The sequence below is a fragment of the Diuraphis noxia genome, unplaced genomic scaffold, assembly GCF_037042655.1.
Source record: "Diuraphis noxia isolate RWA-SAM2 unplaced genomic scaffold, SU_Dnox_SAM2 contig0002, whole genome shotgun sequence".
Classification (NCBI taxonomy): domain Eukaryota; kingdom Metazoa; phylum Arthropoda; class Insecta; order Hemiptera; family Aphididae; genus Diuraphis; species Diuraphis noxia.
Window position 1 is genome coordinate 54,355,192 of NW_028301712.1, and position 27,210 is coordinate 54,382,401.

The following is a 27,210-nucleotide window of genomic DNA, read 5'->3' on the forward strand; positions in this document are numbered from 1 at the left end:
TTAAATAATTTATTATAGGTATTATATGACATGTATTAGTTTACCTATTACAAAATCCACAAAATACATTACAGCGGATTATTTAAAAAATAAAGCCTTATTTAAATAATTAAATTGCTTTTTCAATCTATACACAGAAAAGGAAATAATAATTGTTTATTTTTGTGATAAACGCAGCTCTGTTCATATCCGTTGCAAAAAAAAAAAAAAAGCATTTAACTTGTAGGCAGCAAACTGCGGTAAACAACGTTATAATGTTATCGTTGTGTAGGTCTGCGGTAAACCCTGAAGATGACAATGTTGACACTTGACAACATTATCACCTCCTCTGTCTGCTCTGAATTTTAAAGGTGATTTCAGTTTTTTCGTATAATAGATAATTAATATTAAATTTTTAACTTATCGTATTGTAATTTATATTTTATAGTATGACTCATGTATTATAATTCAATTTTTAACTATTTGTAACAATTTTTATATAGAATGTGTAACCTCATATTTTTCAAGTTATTTATAAGGTAAATATTGAAAATTGAAATACATGAATACAATCAGCACCCAAATTGTGGAGCCCAATTACGTTATATAATTAAGTACACAACACAGCTGGATTAATCAAAATAGTGAATTTTTTTTCCATATGGCAAAGTAATGAATATATAGTAACTATACTATATTATTAAATTATATTGACCAAAATGTCTTCATTGTTTTTTTACGCAAAAACGCTTATTAACATACCATTTTATAACCTTACTAGTTCAGTAGGTCTACTAATAATTATGTAAAAATGAAATAAAAATAGGAAGAATAAAAAACTATTGTTCATCAGTTTTTTTTTTTTTTTTTTACTATCAAATAAATTCAAATATACAAAACTGATAATAATAAACAAAAATGTATATGATGTAGATTATTCATATATTTTATAGTAAAAATTAATAATTGTTTACATGACAAAGAATTAAAATATTATAAGAACATTTTCTTTTATTGTACAAAGTTGTTCTCTTACAAAATTAATGTTTTAAAATTAAGTCCTAATATTTAATCTGACTCACTTTCGGCAGATTCATAATCGCCAACGTCAATATTCATTTTATATTCTTGATCACAACCCATGTACGCATCACTCATGAAATACAAAGTATAAGAGTAATTTCCTAAGACAAAATCACAAAGTTAATAACAAATCATTGAAATATTACATTAATGACTCACCTGGATTGGGTGCTACAAAATCTAATTTCACTTTAGCTTTTTGTTGTAGTGTTAATCTTTTGATTGATAGCAAGGAGTTATTTTTAGGATCTCCTATTACTAACCACCAACCTTCTTCCCTTTTCTATAATAATTAATTATATAATGTTAACAAATTGGGTTATTAACTTTATTTAAATTCTTTTTAAATACTTACTTGTGGGAAGAAGGGAGCAATAACAGGGCCAACAACTTCGTCTTCTCTTTCTAAACTTACAGTGACATTTACACTGGAACCAGCAGATATGCGGTTTTTGTTTGCTACCTCGTAACTTAATTCAATATTAGGATAACGGTTACAGAATCTAGCAACATCAGCCATTTCACTATCGCTAAGCTGCAGTAACTTAGTACGGTCTTCATCTTCCAGTTCCATTATATCAAAAACTGTTTCTATACCCTAATAGTACAATTCAAATAAGTATTTTATGTTTCAGGCTATATAATTACATGAGAAAAATATCTACCTTGTCTGTACATCTCTTAATAATATCTGTTGTAAAATGAGGTAATTGTTTAAGATATGAATCTTTAGCCCACATTGCTTGAGTAATCATTTGAGCTAGTTCCATTGCAGCAACAGCTGGAGATAACCAACCATTAGAACTAAGTACATCAACACAAGCTTGAATTAAACGTATTGCCTGTTAAAAAAAGGTGAATGTGCATATTATATAAACTGTATCAATGAATAGTAAAAATAAATATTATTATTATTATATTAATTACTCTAGCCAATATGACTTCAGTATCTCCTTGTAATTCTGCACCAAGTTGTAAACGTGATAAATGAGCTTGAAGTAACAAATTAACCTTGACATGAGGATCATTGTACCGTATAGATGTTTGGCCAGAAGCTGGTTGCAACTTATTTGGCAAACGCTGGGCAAGACTTTTAAGTAATGTATCTTCACGATGTCTAACAGGTATCTTTTCATACTCAGCCGCCGAACTAATAATTTCCAACAGCCCCCGAATTTTGGTTTTATTGTTGAGTGATAATGAAAATAATTCTAAAAAATGTATTCAGAAAGTGTTGTTTAGATATAGCAACATAAATTTAATTTGCTCTACATTACCAATAGTTGTATAGTTGATATAATAATAAGCAGCAATCATCCCCAAATTTAATGGAATACAGTCAATCTCATCTTCAATACTGATACACTAAATATAATATTTAAACTTTAATATATAATAATATAATTTGACTTTCAAAAAATTATAGGCCTAATACAAATATAAAATTATAAACCAATTTTAGATTATAAATGCATACCTTTGATTGATTTAAGTCATTTAATGTAGTCTCAACCAGTTCTGACAGATAATCTGATAAATGTCTATGTGAAACTCCTTGTAAATTATAATAATTGGCATTTTGAGTAAGTCGCCTATAAAGGAATGTCCAAGTCATATAATCAACTGCATCCTGTTTATTCTCAATGGTTTTTGTTACAATTTCAGCATTAAAATGATCGTGTAATCGATGATCCAAATGACTCTGAATCATTTAAAAAAAGAAAACATGATAATAAATGTACATTATGTGCATTAAATTATTAAACTATAAACTTACTTCTACCGGTAATGGTTCGTTTAAGAACTTCTTAAAGAAATCTTTTTTTGATGATTGACACATCAATACACATTTAGAATCATCATCATCTAATGGTCGATTAGCTCTTCCTACCATTTGAATAACATCAGTTATAGGATAATCTTCATAACTGGAGATAAAAAAAAAAAAAACGAAACATATCAAATTCTGAATGTCCAATTTTTTTTTTTAATTTAATATTTACGCATGTGTTTTTCCATCATAGAACTGTGTATCCATAATAATAACCAAATGAGATGTAATACTTAAAGCCCAACAAAGACTTCTTGTGACAACTACCACTTGAATGGCTCCAGTGAAAAATAGTTGTTGAACCCATCTTTGATCTTGAGAACTAACACCTTCATGTAAATATGCCACTCCTTGAAGAAGAGTCTCTTTCAATGTCTAAATCATTAAGTTTAATAGATTTAAAAAAATATCAAACAAATTTGTAAATTGTTTATTTAATAATACTTTATCAGAAATTTTCTCAACAAATGGCTTGATATCATCTTCTTCAGCATGGATAAAACGGTTGGATTGGTTATCAGCAGCAGTATATGTTAATAGATCAATAGCTGTAAGTCGAGCCTGTTTTCTTGATGGAACAAATATTATAACTGGTTTTTCCAAACTGTACTTTAGTATAGCATTGTATGTTGGTTTTCCCATAGCTACTAATCTGGTAGCATTGTGAGTGACATTGTAGCCCTAAACAATTTAAATAATCAAGAGATATTTCTCTTTTTAGTATGAACCATAAATATTATAGTAATAATAAGCGTTAGAATTAAGTTAAAAACAGCTTAAATTTAATTAATTATATTATGAAATCAATAAATTGTATAGTAAGTATTACTTGCACATGAAGTTCTAATGGTACAGGTCTGACACTGGGATGAAAATTGAATGTGGTGGTAGCTGGAGCTCCCAACCACAGTGCTAAATCTCTGGCATCAGCTAATGGAGCAGATAAAGCAACAACACGCATTTGTTTTTCAGTTTGAGAAGCAATATACCGCATTCTAGAGCAAACAATTTCTAATACTGGTCCATCTTCACCACCAATTAACTACAAATATATAAACCAATTACTATTAAGTATTCATAGTAAATACACTAATAATATTGATTAAAGATATGAAAATTACCTGAAGTTCATCAACAATAAAAAGATTGATGTTTTGGACATTTTTCCTTTGTTTCCATCTACGAGATAATACATCCCACTTTTCAGCTGTTGTCACAATTATTTGTCCTTTAGCTAACAACTAAAAACAGAAATAATTTAATATAGATTACTGATAAAAACAATTCCCATACAATAAAATTTAGCACTATAATCACACAGCTATACTAATTGATAGTCATATTTAGTGACTATATGTCAACAAACCAGAAATTCATACAAAAATAATGGTAATTGTGGCAATGTCATACTGTCTTATTATTATTGTCTATATTATAGGCATATTAATATCAGGTCAGAAGCTATTAAGTAAAACTTGTTCACAAAAATATGTATTATGCACCTATTTACTGATAGCTGATGGGCAGCAACTGTACATAACACTGCTGATGCTCTTTGTTTTATAGTTTTTATAAATTATTAACTTATATTATATTATTTATATTATAACAAGCACATATCCAAGATCAATTTTCCGGGAGGGGGGGGAGACCCCTAAATCTCCTCCTGTATACAGGCCTGTATTACAATACAAATACACATAAAATTAATATGCATAATAATAAATAAGTCACCTCTGGTTGTGCTTGAATCTTTAAATATTGTTCTAAACATCATTGATCTTGTATAATACACTTTCTTAATAAAGTTAAGGTTAAATATTTTAATTTCGATGACTTTGCCTTGGATAGACAAATCAACTTATTAGTTAAGAGTGACATTGTAGGCAACAAAATTATAACCCTCACACAATTAAAGCAATGTACATAATAAATATAATAATACATTAACATTCTTAATAAAAATAACACCAAACTTATTGCTTGCACTACTAAGTATTAATTAAATACATGATAATATTGAAGGAATTACCTTTAAATCTGTACCGATTTCTCCTGTTAACAGAACAACTTTTCTAGCAAGACCAATTCCAAAAATAACATGCCAACTAGAATAAATAAGTTCGGCTTGTGATTCTTTAGCTACTAAATAAACACAACGATGATCTGGATTTTGACTTAGGAGACGATACAGTGCAAATTCAGCTATAGCAGTTTTTCCAGATCCGGTTGGAGCACCAATAAACACATTTTCATCACTATTATATACTGCATTAAATACTTGTGTCTGAATAGGATTGAATTGATGAAATCTCTCAGCGTAAAGTTCCTCAAACACTTTGTTACGTAAGGCAGATACCTAGAATGAAAATTTATGATAACCCAATAGTTTATTATATCATACGTCAAAATGAGCAAAAATTTACAGGAAGTGGCTGCAAGTCCAAAAGTTCAGTAGGCGGAACATTTTTTTCTGGAAGTAGCAAATGTCTAAACGAAACAGGTAATTGAGTTTCTGAACCAATCCAACGATCAGAAACAATTCTGTAAGAAAAACATGTATGATACTAGGCTAAGTTATATACATAAAATTAGCAGATAAAATATTAAATGTAAATGCTAAAAATTAAAAAAAAAACTGTTTACCGTAAGAAGTACTGAGGCGGTAAAGGTTCAAAAACAGGGACAAAAAATTTAAGCATATGTTCATCGGTAGCATATTTTGCTTTTAATAAAAAGAATTCATGATGAAGAATCACTTCGGAATCCACGTCTTCAACCAACACCCAAAATGCTTCAGAATTTCCATGTAATTTTTCATCCCACTGAAAGTCAGGAGTAATTGTCAATTCTACTCTTAATGTTGATCTAAAACAATGAAACAAATATTGATTAGTTTCACTATTTTAAGATAAATTTAAAGGTTTGTTATTACCTAGTTACTGGTTGGATATGTGTGGACAATTCTAATTTTGGAAATTGATGAACATATCTATGAATTGTTTTTCCAAGTTTGGGAACGCGAATTAATTCACCAATCTCACTAGGACCAAGATCATATAATCTTTCCCAGGGGAAATTCTTTTTTTCAATTTTTCTAACAATTTCTTCGGGCATTTTTCTAAATTGTCTTAATGGTGACATGCTTTGCCACATACGTCGATCAATCATCTTACAGAGACTAAGGGCTTTATCAGCTAGCTGCGCCCAACCGCGATGCAAAACAATTTCAAAAATAGCACGCATTAAACGAGCAGCAGATTGAGTCACAAATACCATATCAGACATCAATGCAAAACCTTCAAGTTTCAACTGAGATATATATGCTTGAAGCAGTATATTTATCTAATTTTAAATTAATATACAAATTATTATGAATTATAATACACAAAAATTAACTAGAAATAAATATTCTTACCTTGGCACTAGGTTCTTCAATACCTTCTTTAATAGGAATCGGTACTCGTTCCATTAATTTTTGTAATTCTAATTTTTCTTCATCTCTCACTCCAATATGACGAAATTCTCCCGATAACGAGAATACTCTAAATAATTCAATTTCACTCAATGTTGGTTTTAACAATTGGTTATATGTAGCCATAGTGTCATGAGTACAATAGTAATGACTAGCAATACGCCCAAGTTCAGTTACCTGTAATAATTAATAATTGTATAACACACACATTTATAATATTCCACATCACAGTATAAAGATTAAAAATTGTAATAATACCTGGAAATAACCAGACTTTCTGTCATATTTAATGAGATTACTTCTTTCTAATTGTATTGCAGCAGTGTGAATAATATCTGCTCTATGCGTCTCTAATAATGGATCTACTTCCAACTTCTCTGGAGTAATAGTGTACAAAGCAGGAGAACGTAGCATACGGATATACAAATAACTATAACCCAACCATGTTACAGCTTCTTTAACACTTTGTATAGTACCTAACAAATAAAAACTGTTAGTTTCCATTTTAATTAAAAAATAACTATTTAAAATACTAACCAAGTACAATTTCTGCATTTAACATATCTGGTAGTTTTGAAACCATTTGTGATTCAATTGGAAGCTGTTGATTCAATAAAGACAAGTAATATTGAAGTTCACTGTGATTTGTAATAAGTATGCCTTCACCTTTTGTATCATATTGAGGACGTCCAGCTCGACCCAACATCTAAAAAGAAAAGTTTATATCAAAAAAAATGTAACTTCAAAAGTATTGCACACTAAAAATTAAAATATAATACTTGTAAAACATCTAATGCACCAAGTTCTACCCAACGACCCTTTTCTGGACTATAAACTTGAGTTCCTTTAATTATAACAGTATGAGCAGGTAAATTCACTCCCCAAGCCAAAGTTGCAGTAGATATTAGTACTTGAATATGCCGATCAGCAAATAAATCTTCAACTAAAGTTCTGTCCACGCGGGTCATACCAGCATGATGAATAGCGAAGCCATAAGGAAGTAAATCTCTAAGTTCTTGATTCTTAAACAAAAATAAAAATATTTTATATTAATTATTAGAAAAAATTAAGCAAAAATATATTTGTGTTTACTTTGACTTGTTCAGCTTCAGTGCGCAGAACTTCCATAGATGCAGATCCTTCACGTAAGAATTGTCCAAGAGTATCCTTTTCCAAACACATATCCCTAATAGCTCTTGCAGTTTTACCTGTATATAATTATAAACTACTAAAATTTGGCCATTTTATGATAATAAGAAAATTACCTGTTTCTTTTCTAGAATGAACAAATACTAAAATCTGATTACGCCCAGCATGCTCCATAATTTTCTCATAAACGATTTCGTTCATAACTTGGAAACGTTTGACAGCTTTTTTTTCTGTAATACCTATGTACTGTTGTTCTAAAGGAACTGGTCTAAATGAATTATCAAAATAAAACAGCCCCTGAAAGTTATATATATTCATGAGCATTGCAAATAAATATTCTCAATTACTTTGTTAATTATATTTACTTACACTATCAGGATTAACTCTGAGTAATGTTGCAACATCTTGATAGTTAGGTAATGTAGCACTAAGTCCAACTAAACGAACATCTTCTTGTATAGTTTCTATATTACGAATTGTTCTGGCAACTAGAGCTTCAAGGACAGGTCCACGTTCATCATGTAATAAATGTATTTCATCCTAAAACAAAAATATTAGCTCTAAAATACAATAATATAAAAGTATGCAATATAATGGGTTTATGCTTACAATAATAATTAGTCTCACTAATGATACAAAAGTTTTTTCACCACCTTTCCTAGTTATAATATCCCATTTTTCTGGAGTACAAACAATAATTTGTGTAGCTTGTATCTGCTCACGCGTTAGTTGATGATCACCAGTTAATTCAGATACTGTTAGATTATAACTACTTAACCTCTGTAAATTAATATAGATATTAAATTATTTCAAAATATAGATGAGTACTACACTTTCCTAGTGATTTATACCTTTCCAAAACTTCCAACCATTTCTTGTACTAATGATCTCATAGGAGCTATATAAATGATTTTGAATTCATCAGCATTTATAGTACCATCGCTATTAATATGTTTTCCAATTTCTCTCAGCATACACAATAGGGCAACATTTGTTTTACCAGCACCCTAGAAATAAATTATAAAATACAAATTATATTTAATAGTAAATTATTTTAAATTTATAATTACTGTAGGTGCACAAAGCAACAAATTTTCATCAGATTCTAAAGCACTTTTTTGGAGCCTTGACTGTATTCTATTAAGAGTTTTGAAATCTTCAAAAGCAGGTTGTACATACTTTGGTAACTTGTCAATGGGTACTAAAGACTCATCCTGATTATAAGGCTTAGGTTTTAATGCGGGCACATGAACTTCTTCATAACCTTTTGATATAGAAATATTTATTATTAATTGTATGATAAATATTTATCTATCATTTATCAAATACCTTTCCGTTGTTTTCTGAATGATCCATCTGGAAGCTGACATCTTTTATTAGACATAAAATGAGATCCTTGAGCAAATATTAAATCATCCAAATCTAAAACTTTTCTGGTACCAGCTACTTGTTGTTTAAGATCACCAGTACTCATGTCATCATCGTCTTCATCAGCAGCACGTCTCTTCTTATTAGCAGCACTTGCGCTGCTTTCTTTGATATCATCTACCTCTTTGGTATCCATTTGACGTAAAATCTTTGATAAAAATGGATCAGATTCCATTTTTTTACGCAAAGCTGCACGTTCAGACTCACTCTGTGATGATGCCAATAGTGTGCAATACAAAACTAAAAATAATTATACATTAAATTATGTAATATTAAACAAAATATAGAAATTATCATACTCATGAGTCGATTTTTTTTCAATATTTTAATGAAATCAAAGCAATCATAGCCAAGTAAGAGAACTAGTTGATTTTCACAATCTCGATCATCGCCAGCATTTTTCAATACAGATAATACTTCAGCTGCTTTAGCTTGAGATGCCATAGCATCACTATAATACTTAGACAAACTTCGTTGAAGCCAATAAGCATCAATATCTAGTGCATGCAGATTTTTTTCTTTTTTAGCTTGTTCAACAGGCTTTTTCCCAGAGCGTTTGTCCAGCTAAAAATAGTAACAATGAAGTCTTCAAATTAAATGTAATTAATAATAACAAAATAACTTACATTTTCTGCATGAATAGTAGCATCTAATTTTGATTCTTCACCTTCATCTTCATGATCATCGCCTTCACGAATTTCACCATACACGTCTTCATCATCTTCTTCCTCACTTTCTTCAAATTGGACGTTGATACCGTATGTTTCATCAATGTTATCTTCTATAGACAAATTACTTTTCAAAAATAAACTCTTCAAGTATCAAAATAAATATGAAATAAAGTTTACCTGTATTGGCTGCGCCTTTTTCATCAGTTCCAAAATCAGTAATTTTTTTCCCTAAATTTACTAAAAGTGCAAATCGTTCATCAGCTAAAGAACCCAGTAAACTTTCGGTATCAGATTTTTTCTCCTTATCCTTGAGACGATCATTTTTTAGTACAGCTAAAACTTCGTCAGCAGCACCACACAAAATATCTCTGGGCTAAAATTGTACAATTTATTTATCATCTAAAAGTTAATTAATTTATGAAGTTTAAGATATTCTAATATTGTTAGAATCTAACCTGATCACCAAGAGCCTCCTGAATAAAACTTAGTAACACTTCATATGTTTGTCTAGTCTCCTGTGTTTTAGGTCTGTACATAATTCCAACCATCTCATCAACACCATCTGATAACAGAGTAGTTCCTTTCATTCGAGCAAAGTCATATTGTGCTTCGTCACGCTTTTGTCTCCTGAGTAACACAAAATGAAATTTAATAGTAAAAATATGAGTATATGATAAAGTTATACTAACTTAGCTTTTCTTTCTTCTGCTTTCACAGGTTTAGTTCTTTGAAAACGATCACCCATCTTTGTACCTTCCAATTTTCCAACCAATGAACATACTTCACCTGTGGCCTCATCGCGGTTACGTCGATCAATGAGTCGCACATCAGCTTGTAATACAAGATTAGAATTCTAGAATTAATTGTAAAAATTGAATAACCACTGAAATAATAATTTGTTTTACCGTTTAGTGACACTTTTTACTTACCGCTTTGTACTCATATTGAAGCTGACGGGCAGCTGCGTCGGCCATGATTAATTATTAATTTTTAATCGTCAAATATTTTGGTTTATTTTTAATTGTCAAGCACTAAAATCATTATAAGATAATAATAAATACTGTAAAAAAATAAAAACGTTTCTTAACGTTCAAACGCAACTTGAACGTATAATATCAATATCAAAGTAGGAAAGTGAGTATTAGAGATACAACATACAAAACGAGTATGAGAGCCGATCAGAAACGAAATCCGCGTGATTTGTTTATGCCGCTTATCAATCATTCAATGATGCCAACTATACATTTTTAATCATCTAACCTTTTCTTTCTTTTGTCACACTGTACGAAAGAACAGCGATTTGAAATTTAACGTTGTCCTTGTCACACAATATTTATTTTACGGTATATAAATATTATAATTTTAATTTTAATTATAAAAATAGTTGTTACTTTGATAGGTATAACGTTTGTCTGTCTGTCGTCTGTCGTATGTTTGTTAGCTAGAAAGTTAGTGTATTTTTCAACTTTTAAAAAATTAAGGATAACTGAAGGGTAGGTCACACATTAATTTAATTTTTTGTCTTCCTAAAATGTAGTCACTAAACAGTAAACACTGGTGTGACATTGTCAACCAGGCATCAACATAATCTTATAAATAATTAAAACCTTACGTACTATTTTAATTTAATAATTAAACAAATTATTTAATTGAATATTGTAAAAATTATTGATAAAAAACTTCAAAAACTTCATATTTTTCGTTACGCGTATTGTTTTTAAAAAAAATATTTACATTTGAATATTTTTAATTTTTTTTTTTTAAATATGTAGTTTTTAATGTTTAATAAATTGCTAAAATCAAAACTTACCTAATATACTTACTTTTGAAATTTTTGCAAGTAAAAATTGAAAAACACAATTTTCAAGATTCATAATAAATCCTTTCTAAAATTAGCTGAAAATCGGTTTGTTTAATATATTTATTTTTTTACTATGTACAGTTTTTGATGAAAAGGTTTTTAGAGAATTCAGAATTGTGCAATCTAGCTTAGTTTTAGGGTTACAGGTATTAAAAGTTTCCTAATTTATGAAAAAATGTAATGCAGGTAAACAGGTAGTTACAAATTTACAATTTTATTTAAAAAATCCGTGTTTTTAATACTGATTTAGGAACTGTTTGAACTTAGTAAGTAGGTACTGTAAGTTGTAACCTTGCCAGTTAAAGTAACATTAGTATATTATAGTGACTCCCTTCGCCTGCCGGCTTTGGTCGTAAAACTCGCGGTCCTCTGATCGTCCCCCAACCCTTAGGGGGCTTAAATAGCCAACCTATGGTAGGGGGAGGGGCGTCACCTTCGTGGTCACGGGGGGGGAGGAAAGCATACCTACCCTACGGGCAGACGGATAATCTAACAAGTACCTATAACCTGAACCTCGTTATTTAAAGTAACACAAGTATAATCGCTCCTGTTTTCAAACTCAACGGACAATTTATGAGAAAATGTAATACAGGGAAAAAAGAAGTTACAATTTTATTTAAAAATTATTAATTAAAAAAATCATCTTCCTCATCGTTTGAACCAGAATCAGAATTGTTTGGTGTTTTTTCTGACGTTTCTGTGTCGAAAATTAATCCATTTGGATCATACACTTGTGCTGCAAGTTTGAAAAATTCAACCAAAGAGTTTATGCCCAAAGAACGACATCCCTTTAGGAACATATATTTGGCCAAATACCCTGCATAAAAATGTTTTTCCCAGAGTACTGTGCCATAGAAGCTTTGGCATGACGCCACATAATTTCTTCGACGTTATTAGTATTAAGTGTGCGCCACTTAGCTACCGGGTTCTTAAATTCTATTGAATGGATTACCGTCAAATTACTATATTATCCTTCGTCTATAAACAGTCATAACACTAAAAACATTGAACTCATTTAAATTTAACACATTTGAATTAAATCAATCAAAACACAAACTTACTTTCCAACAATCACTCATTTAATATGCATCAAAAAAAGTTGTAAATTGTGAATACATTTTTAATATTGCATACTTATTACTTAAGACTTAAAAAATTATTTTAAATATAATAGATACAAATAACTTCGAGAATTATGTATATGAGTGTTGTTTGTTAACATAATATTTTTCAAATTAACTGGAGTAAAATACATTAACTTTCTAACTAGTTAAAATCCATAATTGTTGGTTCACAGATAATATAAATTAAAAAATTTAGCATGTTGCTGATAACATTTGTATAATTTGTCAGAATAAAACTAAAAAAGGCGGGTAAGTCGTGGATGTCACTCTGCTGTACAGTAGGTTACAAGTGGGTTACTGTAATGGATGGAATTAAATTTGAATCCAATGATATTATATCATTGTATATTTGTATACGAAAAACGATTCTGAGTAAAGACGGTTTATCTGTCTAGAATATATTATAGATTATTGAAAATTTTCAAATCTTAGATTTAAAAAGAAAATTTTTTATGAATTTCTAGTTTAAAATAATTTGCGAATTTTCGTGATTTTTACACATGTTGTCAAAATTCAAACTTTGAATGTTTATAAAAAAAAATTGTGCTAATATATATTTCTATTATTTTTCACCTGCTATATTGTAAAAATATGTTAGGAGCCTTGTATTAAATTTTAAGATCTTAGATATAAAAGGAAAATTTTTTATGAATTTCTAGCATAAAATAATTTACGAATTTTCGTAACCTTTACATAATATGTTGTCAAAATTCAAAATTTGAATGCTTATAAAAAAAAATTGTGACTATGTATTTCTTTTATTTTTCAATTGCTATTGTAAAAATATGTTAGAAGTCTTGTATTAAATTTTCAAATCTTAGAATTAAGAAGAAAAACTTTTATGAATTTCTATCTTAGATAATTTGAACATTGCCGTAATTTTTACGTATTTAGTCAAAATTTGAACTTTAAATGCTTATAAAAAAAAATCGTGCCTATGTATTTTTAATAATTTTAAACTGCTATTGTTACAATATGTTAGAAGCCTTGTATTAAATTTTCAAGCTTTTCTACCGAACAAATAAATTTTTATCGATATTTATAGAAAAAAGTTGAAAAATTAAAATTTCAGTAAACAGCTCAAAACAAATTTAAATATTTTGAAAATTTTATCAAATATAGAAAATGCCTATATAAACATTCAGTCAATTTCAAGTATCTGCGGTCATTTGTTTTAGAGTTAGTTATTTTGGATAAGGAAATCGCTAAAAGTGAAAATCCAATGTTGTAAAAATTTAAATTTCAAATGCTCATAAAAATTTAATTTGAATTTCCGGTTTTTATTTTTATTTTTTATTTGTGATAATGATTAAAAAACTTTTAAGTAATCTTGTATTAAATTTTCAATTATTAGATTTAAAAAGTAAATTTTTTATGAATTTCTAGCTTAAAATATTTTGTGAATTTTTGTGATTTTTACGTATTTTGTCAAAATTCAAACTTTGAATGCTTATAAAAAAAAATTGTGACTATGAATTTCTTTTATTTTTCAACTGCTATTGTAACAATATGTTAAGAGTCATGTATTAAATTTTCAAGCTTTTCTGCCTAACAAATACATTTTTATCGATATAAAAAAAAAAACTAATAATGATCGAAAATTTCAAATGCCTATGAAGTCGAAATCGATTTTGTCGAAAATGAGTGTGCGTAAAATTTCCCGTTTTCTCGATTATTTAGAAAAGTATTAAGAATTTTTTTACTTTTGTGCAAAGGCCCAAAGTACCAACTAGATTCACTTTCTGATCGAACGAGGTACTGCCCCAAAACGTGATGACAGACACAAAAAGAAAAACACACATCATGGTAAAATCAATACATTCATCGCTCCGCTCAGAATCTAAAATCAAAATAATATAAGATTTACATATTCACTAATCTGTTGCATGTTGCTGGTAACATTTGTTAAATAGGTAAAGTAATAAATATAATGTATAATACATTACACAGCAATATAATAAATAGTAGTTATAATAAAATAGGTAAATTAATTCAACTAACACACGTGTGGGTAATAATAATGAGTATAATCCAGATAATAAAAACTTTATTTTTTTGTCATAGAGTAAGTATGGTCATTTGAAGAGTGGATATTTAATATTTCACCATTTATATCTTTCATTAATACCTTTAATACAATATTGGCATGTTTTTTTCGCATATGCTTATTCAAATTATAAGCTGTTGAGTTTCCGGAATTACATTGAAAACACACATTACTAGAACTCATGGTAAATAATAATAATAAATGTAAAATTGGTTAATACAATGTTAAATACTGTGCAACGCACCACTGCTGTAAAACTGACATAATATACAATTATAGCAATTATTGTTCTCTTTTATTTCATAATAATAAAATTGGGTGTAGGTACATGTGTGTATATGTAGCTGTAATTTATAGCTTTAATGAAGTCATTCATAGCAATCTTTATTGTATTTTATACTAGATCAATTTTATCTCGTTATGATTGGGATCACCTATTGTGCTTGTGCACACATTTTAAAATTATCTATATATCACCCATATATATATATATTTAGAAAGTAAAGTTTCCATACCAAAGAACAGTGAAATATGAAACACAATAAAAATTTTTAAAGGTGATATATAACAATAATGACATAATGATCTATATAAAATAATTTTTTTTTGTTACAAACAACAAGTCTAGAAATAATAAAATACAATACGACATCAATTAATATTTACCATAAATACATATATAATATTGCATACTATTTGCCAACCGAGAAAATCTAGTTATTATAGAAGTCTGTGTTGAACTCTTTTTAAATGGCGGATGGTAACTTCAACTTTCAAGTCTTATCACAGTTAGCAATCTAGTTTATTCTATATGTCTGTGAATCTGCCTCTATTGTAACTAGTAACTACCGACACTACTGTAGTACCGTCTTGGCGTCTCGACTTATCCAGATTTTCAGTTATTTTATTAATTATTACAAACTAATTAATATAAAGTGTCACTGTTATAAATGTTATAATACACTAATTAATATTATAAATGTAAAGTATATTATACTGTTATTTGATTTACTATCATGGTTATGTACAAACTTAAAACTTATTAAAAAATTTTAAATAAAAATATAAAATATTTATTATTTAACTGTTACTTTTCATTATTTAAACTCTAGTAATAAATTATTTATAAATTTATTCTTGTGTTCTGTTTTCTGGTACGTCAATGACAAGAAGCCAACTATAAAGAATGACCTACTAAAACTCTATGTTGTCATTCAAAAAAGTAAAAACTTAAAAAAATGATAAGGATAAAAAATATAATTTTTTAATAAAACGTTGGATTTTTAACAACTTGAAACTATGTGAAAAAATATTTTGAAAAAAGTCAATACCTACTTTTGATATACTATCGTGTTAATATGTTCTTTGATATAATATCGTGATTTTACGAATTTTGTCAAAATTCGAACTTTAGACACCGGCCATAAAACATTTTTGGATTTAAGCTCAAATTTCTTTTTAAATTTCCACTTACAACTTATGAAGAATATTGACATTTTAAATTTTCAAGTTTTTTGACAGAATGATAATTTCTTATCAATATAAGTTTATTTTATTATAATTATAATTTTATGTTTTTGTTCATTAATATGGGTATCCACGGGACACGTGTTTGACATGCCTAATCTACGGTAATTTTTTTTTCAAGTTACTAAAATCAATAAAATATAAAAATAACTGTTATAAAAACTATTACTGTATAGGCGATATCAAAATAATAAAATTAAAACTTGACCAGAAAGTTGCCTAAAATTATGATGACTGATTAAATACAAAATACGTTGTCATAATTTATTACCTGTTATCCGAGACTAGCCGATAGGTTAAACATGCCATGCTAATAAGTAATAGCACCATTGAGTATACATTGATTTGGTGCCTAATTGCCCTAATTAGTAAGTATCTACCTATAGACTATAGTTTTAATTTAAAGATTAAGGCGATTAGGTAATAATATATTAATATATAACTATAGATATAATATTATGTCTATGGGTATAACATAATTATAGCTAATATTTATATTTATTACAAGTATAACTGTAAAAGATATTCCATATTTAAACATTTTTATTTGTGCCTTCCCCACGTACTTGTATGATACCATTTACCACTGATATTTATATAAAAATTATTTTCATTGATCTACACACGGGCTAAGCTATAATAAACTAATAATGTCTTAGTCCGTGAGTGTGTATACTATTTTAAGGTGCCGTGGCCTAGGGCATAGGCATGCGCACGGGGTGGGCCACGGCCCACCCTGTGAGCCGTATACTGTACTTGTTATATACATATCGTAATCCGATACATTTTTATCGTGAAACTTACATGATAAAATTAAAAATCACAATTTTCTATGATAATAATTAATTAAATACATTGGAAAATTGAAAAATTTACTAAAGTATCTATTTAAGCACCTATATCTAAATCATAACTTGGTTTGGCCCACACTGCCAAAAAGGTTTGCGCACACCTGTGGCCTAGGGATTACAATTAATAATTATGAAATTATAACATACCACATATTATCTATAAGTTTATGGCTACATTCGTTTAGGCACAAAATATTATTCAATTGAAACATTTGAAACTTCAGAAATTTCACTTTGGGTCGACTCACTATAAACTTCCTGTAAACGCTATTGATTATTATTTATTACCTATTTTACAGTTATCACTTTATTATGCTATATAATATGCTTATAAGTTATAGTTTATACTTGGTCCTATGTTCATAACTCAGTCATTAACATCTATTTCTATGATACAAAATGCAGGTACCTACCTATCTTTTTTCAGTCTTATCAGAATACGGGCTAGCGTATTTTTAGAACTATAAAAATACCCATTTATGAACTAATAGAAACTGGATTGCAAAAAAAAATAATAATTCATTTCTCATAATGATAATATATCACCCCTTATAAGAGTAATACTTAATAAGTAGAAAGCCTAGAAATTAAGGCTCTCTAGTATTTGAGCATCTACATGGACAAATAGACATGGTATTTTGGAACATAAATACATTTTGTTTTTTAAGCAGTATATGGCCCAAGTGTTTCTTTTTCGCGTGATAGTACGAATAGTACGATACAGTTTTTACTAACGCCCATCAAAACATGATACTCCTAGTGTCCTCTTAACTCTTTGATAGATCTTCAACATGACAATATTATTATTCATTGATCAGTATTTTAATTAATATGTAATATTAGTTAATAATAATAATTATTTTATTTATATGCAAATTTAATTTTTTATTTAATTTAAATACATTCTTGGATATAATAACTGAATGTATTGTTCAGTTTTTATACCAATGTGACAATGTGGAATGGGAAATTATGCATCTGAATGTGAATCCATTTGTTAAATAATGTTAAATTGGGAAACGATGAGAGTACGATTGGTATGATTATCGAATACGAATTTTCGGTTGTTTTCATGTCAACAACTCAACAACGTAATATTTGTACAGTAAAACTATTAAACTTTACATAAACTGTTGGTAACGTTTATTGTTTTTCATGTTACAAATTACAATTAACGTTTATCGATATTTGCGATTTGATAGTTCCTACAGTTAAACCGCTGTGGCGCTGTATCGGTATCGTGCCGTGTTCTTACATGCACTGCCGTCTGCCATCAAATAATTGTTATTATGTTATTATTAATAACCCGTGCACAACCCGTCGTGGCGTCGTCTATATTTAGTTATAATAATATGTTATACATGATTTGATTGATAAATATTTTTAATGCTGTATTGTTGTAGAATTTTGTGGAAAATAATATTTGGCTCGTAAAATTCTTGTAAATAAAGTTTCGGAATTCATATTTTCATCCCATTGTTTGTGTTTTTATTATAAAATACCTACACCTTTAATCACTAATGGAGGACAACGGAAAATTATCCCAAGAAAACGAAAACAATGGAATCATGCAACGGATGGATTGGATCAGTAACCACGCCGAGCACACGAATGAGATTCGCATGACAATTCAATTAGACATCGAATCGTTTAATGCTTTGTACTCAGAATGTGCTAAGTACTCCCGTAAGTTTTGACAATTATTATGGTAAATTAATTCGTTTTAATGTCCATTATAATATTCTATATTAAACATTAAATATTTTTATACTCAAGAACAAGTACAATACGCAAAAAGTCAAAGAATGAGCAACACTTCAGTACTACCCGAAATTGAATGTAAATTTATTCGAGAAAAAGAATTGCACCAAGAACAGCTAAAGGCTAAATCATTAACTCTTAATAATTCTATTTCTGTTTACGTTAACAAACTTAATGAATTAACAAACTTGATCAGTCCTGTACAAGCTTATATTATTGAATCTTTAATTCAGTGGAAACGTCAACAACAATTAGCTGGTAATGGATATAAATGCATGAAGAATATAGATGTCATACAAACTTGGTAGATACTCTTTAATATACCTATTTTATCAAATTAAATAGTGTGAATTTATATTTTTTGTTAGGTGTGAGAAATTGTGTGATTTAATATGGATAGCTCGTTCACAAATTAAAGAAGCTGATCGATTCAGAGTGAATTTGAGTCGTTTTTTTGAATTACCACAATCATGTGAAATTATTAACACACTGCTCAATATGACTACTCAGTATCTTTCATCCTTGGTGACAAGGTAAAAAAAATTTAAATTTTTTTTTAAATTTCAATTGGTTTATGGTTATTATGTTCAATTACCTATTTATTTTTCAGTACCTTTGTTATTATTGCTCAACCGCCTCAAGTATTGAAAACTAATACAAGATTTTCTGCAGAAGTGCGTCTATTAATTGGTGGAAAACTCAATATCCATAAAACATCTCCTGTGGTATGAAATAACTTTATTATAATGAAATATAATGTAAGTACTTATGTGCCCATTGGAGTGGGAGGGGAGGATATAATCTACCCTTTAAAATCATAGTTTAGCTGTCATATATTTATATATGTTTAAGCAAAAAGAGAGGCGATCACTGAATGGGCTCTTCCCCCTCACTATTCATGTTTTTAAATTATTGTAGCAAATATACTTAATATGCCTTTGGGTATAGATCGTATATCATCTAAGAAAAAAAAATTTTAACAAAAAAAAGGATGGAATTAAGTGCCAGGATAGAAGTTGCTTAAGTAGAATTGTAGCCTTCTATTCCTTTTCTACTGAACGTATGTACTCAAACTGGAAAGCCAATACGAGAATTGTTTTCTATCCATATATCATTATTTAGTTTTAATTCATTGTGGCCTGGTACTTAAAGGGCCCCCAAAAATGTTATTTCATAAAATGATAAAAACAATGCTTATAAGTAGTGAAATATTATATTTTTAGTACTATCAGGGCCTCTCAATACAAATACAGTCAAGGGCCCCAGATGCTTTCGCGGCCATGGCCAGACCAACACTGCTTTAGTTTAATTCCGTATTAACTGTATGAATAACTCATCATATAGACTTTTCATCACATTATATCTAGATATATAAATATATTTTTTGTGTTATATAAGTACATGGTAAATTTAAATACTAGTAACAGCCATTTGAGAATTTCTTGTCTTGCCAAAATCTACTGAATGTACCTACACCAAAATTTACTTTTAATTTTTTTTTTTTTATTGACATTGTAAATTATATAGGTATTAATAAGTTGTTTCATACTTTTTCACTATTAATATACAATATTACCCTAATAAACATACTTATTTGGGAAACATTATTACCACTACATAATATATAAAAATTAATTGAAACATTTTGAATTCTTACTGATTACTGGCTCATCAAAAGTGCACTGATTTTTCTTAATTTTAATTCACTTTCAGCTGTAATATTTTCACTCTCCGGGGTATCTCCAATAATCTTAGTAATTTTGAGTATGATTGTGCTCTAGTGAATACTATATGGTACCTACTTTAATATCACCTTCTTTTGCTCATTTTCTGATTTAAATTCGTAACATATATTCCATTAGTTAAACAGTTGTTATTATTCAGTTCCACCATTTGTGATGATATTTACTAAACATTATATAAAACAACTTTTTACAAATACTAAAATTAATTTGTTTGTTTATATTCCAACAAAAAGCATTGAGTCTTTGGTATATTTAAATTATACAAATGTGTTTTAAGTATAAAACGAGGTATAAAAATAAAAATAACAATAACTGTGTTCTAGGTTAAAGTATCTATAGTTAATGAATCTCAAGTTAATCAAATAATTGGAAGAAACAGACCATATGGTGAATCTTGTGGCGAATTAATAAATTGCACAGGAAAAATGGAGTACCACCAAGTGCTCAGACATTTTTCTGCCAACTTCCGGTAAATATAAACTTAATATAATTATTTTAAGAGTCAATTAAAATTATAATTTTGTATTAATTTACTGTAGAAGTATGCAACTTAAAAAAATTAAACGCACAGAAAAAAAAGGAACAGAATCTGTTATGGATGAAAAATTTTCAATTTTATTTTCTTCAACATTTTTTATTGGTAATGAACTTCAATTTGAGGTGAGATTTCATTAATTGTTAAGGTTTGGGTTACGTTAGTATATAATAAATTGATCATAAAATTAATATTTTAATAAAGATTGTATGATTTTTATTAAAATGTTTTAGTATTTTAATAATACATATTATGACCACTCAATTTAAGTTTTAAAATATTTAAATTTAATTAGGTAATTATAATCATTATAATTCATCATGTTTTCAATAGGTATATATTTACTTATTCTACACTTTGTCTATTCATGATAAATAAGAAATTAGAAAAATACTTGTATAGTAAATACTACTATCGTTAGGTTAGTACATTTTTTTTTTATTGAAAGAAATAGTAATTTCATTCATGCCAGTGGTCGACCGATAGTAAAGAGATTATGAATGACATTTTTATATACATTTTACTACTTTCTTATTTTTTTTTATTTAAATATATTCAATCTCTTCAATTTAAAAAACAATAATTAATAAAGATAACATATTTTACTACTAGAAAATGAAAAATAGGTGTTAATCACATAAAATTTCAGTTTTAGAAATCGCGGAAATTCCAAATCATATTTAATAAATTATAAATTTTGATGAGAATTCACAAAAAAAAAAATTTGGTTTTTTATTTTTTATTATTATCACTTATTTATTATTTGTTATATGTTATTATTATTTTGAGTTTTTTTTCATGAATAACAGGTAAATAACAATCCTGAATGACCGGGTTATAACAAACAGGACTCTAAGAATTTGAGTTTAAATTATAAAAATATTGACCATAGAGACTTGAAAATGTTAGCCATCGTGTTAATTATTAATATTTTCAAAATATTTCAACTAGCATTTTGAACCATTTAAGCCAGGGATGGCCAACTTTAATAAACTTGTGACTGACGTCTTGAGATTTTATTGGTTGTTGTTAATTAGCATAAATTTCCCTATTTTAATAAATGACCATGAATAAAGTTTAATAATAATTTCGTTTATTCATTATCTATTATTATTTTATTAGGTATAGATATCTAGTAATGTTAACCTACTTTATTAGTAATAGAAAAATATTACATAATATTTTTAGAATACTGGCTGACATTCTATCTAAATTAAAAATCATTATTTTAAGCAATGATTTACATTAAGTTCATATTTAAGATAATGTCGCCACTCGCATGTGATGTCTCTATCTTACACACATACTACATACCAAATTTTTGTTCACTAGTTTCAATGTTGTACTGTGTGAAATGACTTTTTTACTTTTTAATGAGTTAAGTATTTGCATTTTCAAATGTTTATGCTTTGTATGCTTATTATTTATAACTCATTTAAAAATTAAGATATCGTAAAAAATTAACGAAAGAACTCGGATAATATTCTTACCTATGATGGGTCAATTCACTCTAATATCAAAACTAAGAGTACACTTTTGAAATTAGTGAACTAAAATTTGCTAGGCAGTTTGATGTGTGTAAGAGGAAGACAACACATGCAGATGCGACGTCTTCTTAAGGCGCCCATTAATGTGACCTATTCAAAGAAAAGGTTCATTAAAATCCTACTATATTCTATATTGCAGAGTGACTCTCCGGGTTTTATATTTGATTTTAACCAGGTTTTATAATATAACTTGTAATATAATGTATTCATTATTTTCTTAAAATTGTCTTAGGTATGGAATTTGTCATTACCAGTGGTAGTTATTGTGCACGGAAATCAAGATCCTCATGCTTGGGCTACTGTAATTTGGGACAATTCTTTTGCTAAACTTGGACGAGTCCCATTTAATGTTCCTGACAAAGTGCCTTGGAAAAGTGTGGCAGAAGCTTTAAACATGAAATTTTCTGCAGTTACAGGTCGTGGTCTTTCGGAAGAAAGCTTAATGTTTTTGGCAGAAAAGGCCTTAAGGTTTGTTAAATATATTAATTTTAATGCAATACAAAATAATAAAACATTTTTTTTTAGAACTCAAAATGTAGATTTCAATAATATGATTATATCATGGTCACAATTCTGTAAAGAACCGTTGCCACAAAGAAGTTTCACATTTTGGGAATGGTTTTATTCAGTGATGAAATTAACTAAAGAACATCTAAAAGGTCCTTGGATGGATGGGTAATATCTAAATACTATAAAATATCGTAATTATAAATACTACCTAACATCATAAATTTTTAAAAAATTTAAAAAAAAATTGTAGAGCTATTATGGGTTTCATAAGAAAGTCTGATGCAGAAAACATGTTAACAAGATATGCAACTGGTACATTTTTATTAAGATTTTCAGATTCAGAATTAGGTGGTCTAACTGTTGCCTGGACTGCATGTATGTTATATATTAGATTTAATTTATGATTAATAAAGTGTTGAATTTTAATCATTTTTTTTCAGCTAATGAATATGAAGTTTTTAGTCTACACCCTTTCTCAGCTAAAGATTTATCTATTCGAAACTTGGCAGATAGACTACTAGACTTACCATACCTCACCAAGTTATATCCGAATATAGATAAAGACCTAGCATTTGGAAAATATTATACACAATCACCAAGTATTCATATTATTTATTTTTAGTTTGAATTTTTGCTCATATTAATAATGAGTCATTAATGACTAAAGTAATTTTCTTATGTTTAACTTCTCTTATATTCTCAATTTTATAAAACTCAGCTTTAGTCATCATTAAAGGTTTGGAAGCTTTTATTTTTTTAAGAGTTATAGATATATAATTGTTTTTATGGCTGTGATAGTATTCTACTGTTGTTTGAGTTATAAATAATCATATGTGGGAGTAAATACTCATAAATCAACCAACATTGACTAGATTTTTAGTGATTGCTATACAATTAATTATTTTGTTCCTGTTAGCTAATAAATTTATACTTAAAAGTCTGATAAAATTATCCCTTCATTATAAATAAGTTTTTAACTCTGTAAATTATAAATATAATCTATTATAGCTCATTGGAATTTTTTCTAAGTTACTGTAGAAGATAATTTCTATTAACTGTTTAAATTTCTTATAAAAATACATTAAAATAATTCAAAACCGGATTTCATGTGCAATTAATTGCTGTTTTATCATTTGTATTATAATAAAATAAATAACTAATTATGCAGCTTCTGGTTACCTTAAGTGTTAAAAGTTTAAGATAAAATTTAAAATTATTAAAAATTCACTATTTTTTCTCTTCACAGATATTAGCATACCTGTTACAAACAATGGTTATGTAAAACCATTATTAGTTACACATGTTCCTGGATGGAATAGACCAGGTACAAATGGACAAGGAATAAATAGCTATCCTAACACACCCCAGAACCATATATTTCACGAAAACAGTTTGGGAAATTTTAGCACTAACGAAATGTCAGTGTATAGTGAACCAGAAAATAAGTAAGTAATATACTCCAAATTGGGGTTTGTTAAATTTTAGCTTGCATCTTCTAAGTAGGTTTGTTTGTATATATATATATATAAGTGGTACAAATTTGCAGTGATTAATTTTAAACAATAAATAATGCTATATTATTTTAATTTTTAATTTTAATTAAATAATAATTACTTACTGAATACCCGCTTTAATTACAATTTTAATTCATTAAAAAATAAAATTAAAAAAGATATGTTTTGCATACTATAGTCATATTAATAATAATTTATATTAAATATTTTAAATGTAAATTTGAGCAAGCTACAATTAAACTATTTCTGGCTAAAACATTAATGATCTATATTCATATATTATATTAAATTAGGTTTATAGTATAATTTTATTTAAATTAAATAGACATCTTTCTTATTTAGTATAATAAAGTTTTAGAATCAATTACTGTTAAATCACAAACAATACCAAAAATAGTTTAAAAATTACATTACGTTATGTATTTTATATATTATACACGATATATCAGCTCTATTTGACTAGTACTATAACTTTTTCTATTTAACGTTTTAAGTTTTTTTTTTGTTGTTATGAATTTTAGAGCTCTGTGCTATGATCATAATTATTTTATATTTTTATAGTTTTGGACTGTTGGCACTTAATCTTTTGAGGAGTAAAAAAAAAAGATTTCAATTTGAATGATGTCAAAGAAGTAATCGAAAAACAAACATATCCAAACCTTTATAAATTGTTACAAGTAGCTTTATCTATTCCTATAAGTTCAGCCACTTGTGAAAGGTCATTTTCTTCAATGAGACAAATAAAAAATTGGCTAAGATTCTCGATAGCACAAGATTGCTTTACATTTTTATCTATTTTGAATATAAAAAGAGATATACCTAACAAAGTAAACTTGGATAATACCGTTAAGAAATTTGCAGAAAAGGACAGAAAAATAATGTTAATTTAACTAGGCTTTGTAATAAACTTTTAATAGGTAGAACAGTTTATTTCATCAATTATATATTTATATCCTTTTTATTCAAATTAATTTAGGTAGCTAGTCTGTAAGTGAAAAAATTCTTCTTTGAAAGAAATTAGGACTTCTGAGCTTATAAATATAAATATGTTAGTGTTGATAATCAATAGACAATAAGGTTGGTGTGGGGGCAAAGCCCCCATGGGTCACTGGTATCATTAAAATGTAACCCACCCAGAAATAGAGGTCTAGTTGCGCCTATGTAGTACCACCATTAGTCAAAATAGACATGTTTACCTGTATATCACATACATTGTACTAATTTTAGCATTATTAAAGTAATTTATATCTTTTATTTGTTCAAATGGTTTATAAAAATAATGTTTTATTTGTTTAGTATGACTGCATTTGGGAATTATCCCTCAGAAATGGAATTTTCTTCAAGCATAGATGACATGTCACAGGCAGATGGATCATTTTTTTAGTTATTTTTTAATAGGGGTAATATGCTTTCTTATAGTATAGTTTTTTGTGACTATTGTTATTCAATATCATAATAATACTTAAACTGTATCTGCAATATTACAACTTCATCATATTTTTTTGTTATTTTTTCTATACACAATATTTTAAATGTTGACATACATATCATACTCAACAGTTATGTAAATTTAATTTAATCTTAGAACTTGTGTAGCTGGAATACCTACTTTGAGCTGTATTTCTATTATTTATCTCCATGAGCTTATTATACATTATTATTTTATTATAGATTAATTATAGTTGTAAATATTTAAAAGAAAAATTATAATAACTTTTAAGATCAAGTTTAGATGGCTTGGTTTCGCTGTTATTACTTACTATTATTGTAACTAGTACTTTGTATATTTACAATTTTTAAATATTATTTCATCAATATAGTTAAATGTATTTATATTATATTTATTTATTACCCAAGTTGTTATTTATGAATACGCAATTTTAAAATCAAAATGTATAAGATATTTTGAAGAAGAAAAAATCAATAAAACATCATAAATCCCTATGTTGGACAGGTTAAAGCAGATTAGATCATTATGCAGATGAAAATAACTGCTTTTATGAACAATATTTTTGTAACAACAGTTTATATTCTTATATTCAGTCTTCATATGTGTAACAAACCAAATTTGTAATCAAAATGTTTTTAATTTAATTATAACCTTAATACCTTATAATTTTTTTCTAAATCTTGTTTTTTATTAAGAAAAGTCCGGTTTCCTGTATTGAATCCCTTTAAATCAGTTGTTATAAAATTATCTTAACTAAGTCCATTAAGGTCCTTTACCAGTCACCACATATAATGATAATGATCAAATGTTGTATACTCGAAAGCACAGATTAAGACATCTATATCTGTGCTCAAAAGTAAATCACGATAGTAAAGAAAACTGAAAAGTTCTTTAAAATTTTAAAGTAGGTACACTATAATCAGTGGTTTTTATTTTTTTGATAACACAATTATAAAAAAAGAAATTTATTGATATATTATTATTATTAAATACTCTAGTATAATAACATAAAAGTAGTTATGGAAAGTTAAATAACTCAAAAACTACTCATTAGAATATTGATTTTAATACATCAAAAATCTTTAAAAAAAATTATCTGCTAAATAATTAAAAGGCTTTTTT

General features: G+C 27.7%; 2 protein-coding genes across 3 annotated transcripts; one reads left to right on the forward strand and one right to left on the reverse strand.

Annotated features, from left to right (window-relative positions):
- Positions 1-902: 902 nt before the first annotated feature.
- On the reverse strand, positions 903-10,775 carry Brr2 (U5 small nuclear ribonucleoprotein l(3)72Ab). Of its 2 annotated transcripts, none has more exons than XM_015513976.2 (33): positions 10,546-10,775; positions 10,306-10,469; positions 10,072-10,243; positions 9,794-9,989; positions 9,572-9,723; positions 9,245-9,509; positions 8,847-9,185; positions 8,588-8,781; positions 8,369-8,524; positions 8,127-8,297; positions 7,887-8,057; positions 7,634-7,814; positions 7,461-7,576; positions 7,148-7,390; positions 6,906-7,074; positions 6,627-6,844; positions 6,312-6,545; positions 5,829-6,238; positions 5,540-5,761; positions 5,320-5,437; positions 4,926-5,252; positions 4,015-4,134; positions 3,723-3,935; positions 3,338-3,574; positions 3,066-3,268; positions 2,840-2,990; positions 2,540-2,764; positions 2,340-2,427; positions 1,990-2,273; positions 1,728-1,904; positions 1,418-1,660; positions 1,222-1,345; positions 903-1,163 (listed from the first exon to the last, which is right to left on the reverse strand). In XM_015513976.2, the coding sequence occupies exons 1-33, from the start codon at positions 10,588-10,590 to the stop codon at positions 1,048-1,050; spliced, it is 6,444 nt and encodes a 2,147-aa protein (XP_015369462.1). In that variant the 5' UTR covers positions 10,591-10,775; the 3' UTR covers positions 903-1,047. The 2 variants fall into 2 exon arrangements, with proteins under 2 accessions (XP_015369462.1, XP_015369461.1); XM_015513975.2 differs by having other exon boundaries at positions 9,572-9,726.
- A 7,318-nt stretch (positions 10,776-18,093) lies between these two features.
- Positions 18,094-26,286, forward strand: LOC107165640 (signal transducer and activator of transcription 5B-like). The gene is made up of 12 exons (XM_089221009.1): positions 18,094-18,712; positions 18,803-19,091; positions 19,156-19,320; positions 19,398-19,512; positions 20,856-21,001; positions 21,072-21,192; positions 22,847-23,082; positions 23,140-23,289; positions 23,375-23,499; positions 23,565-23,723; positions 24,371-24,569; positions 25,935-26,286. Exons 1-12 carry the CDS (start codon positions 18,547-18,549, stop codon positions 26,020-26,022), a joined length of 1,959 nt encoding a protein of 652 aa, XP_089077135.1. The 5' UTR covers positions 18,094-18,546; the 3' UTR covers positions 26,023-26,286.
- The last annotated feature ends 924 nt before the right edge of the window (positions 26,287-27,210 follow it).

Excerpts from the sequence above, each read along its gene's own strand:
- Brr2 (XM_015513975.2), bottom strand. The coding sequence starts at position 10,590 with ATGGCCGACGCAGCTGCCCGTCAGCTTCAATATGAGTACAAAGCG. Across the intron at positions 8,782-8,846 it reads ATTCAGAAAACAACGGAAAG|GTTATGAAGAAGTTCATGTG; the intron begins GTATTTGATAAA and ends CTATATCAAAAG. Across the intron at positions 1,905-1,989 it reads CTGAAGTCATATTGGCTAGA|GCAATACGTTTAATTCAAGC; the intron begins GTAATTAATATA and ends TTTTTTTAACAG.
- LOC107165640 (XM_089221009.1), top strand. The coding sequence starts at position 18,547 with ATGGAGGACAACGGAAAATTATCCCAAGAAAACGAAAACAATGGAATC. Across the intron at positions 18,713-18,802 it reads AGAATGTGCTAAGTACTCCC|AACAAGTACAATACGCAAAA; the intron begins GTAAGTTTTGAC and ends TTTATACTCAAG. Across the intron at positions 21,002-21,071 it reads CATTTTTCTGCCAACTTCCG|AAGTATGCAACTTAAAAAAA; the intron begins GTAAATATAAAC and ends AATTTACTGTAG.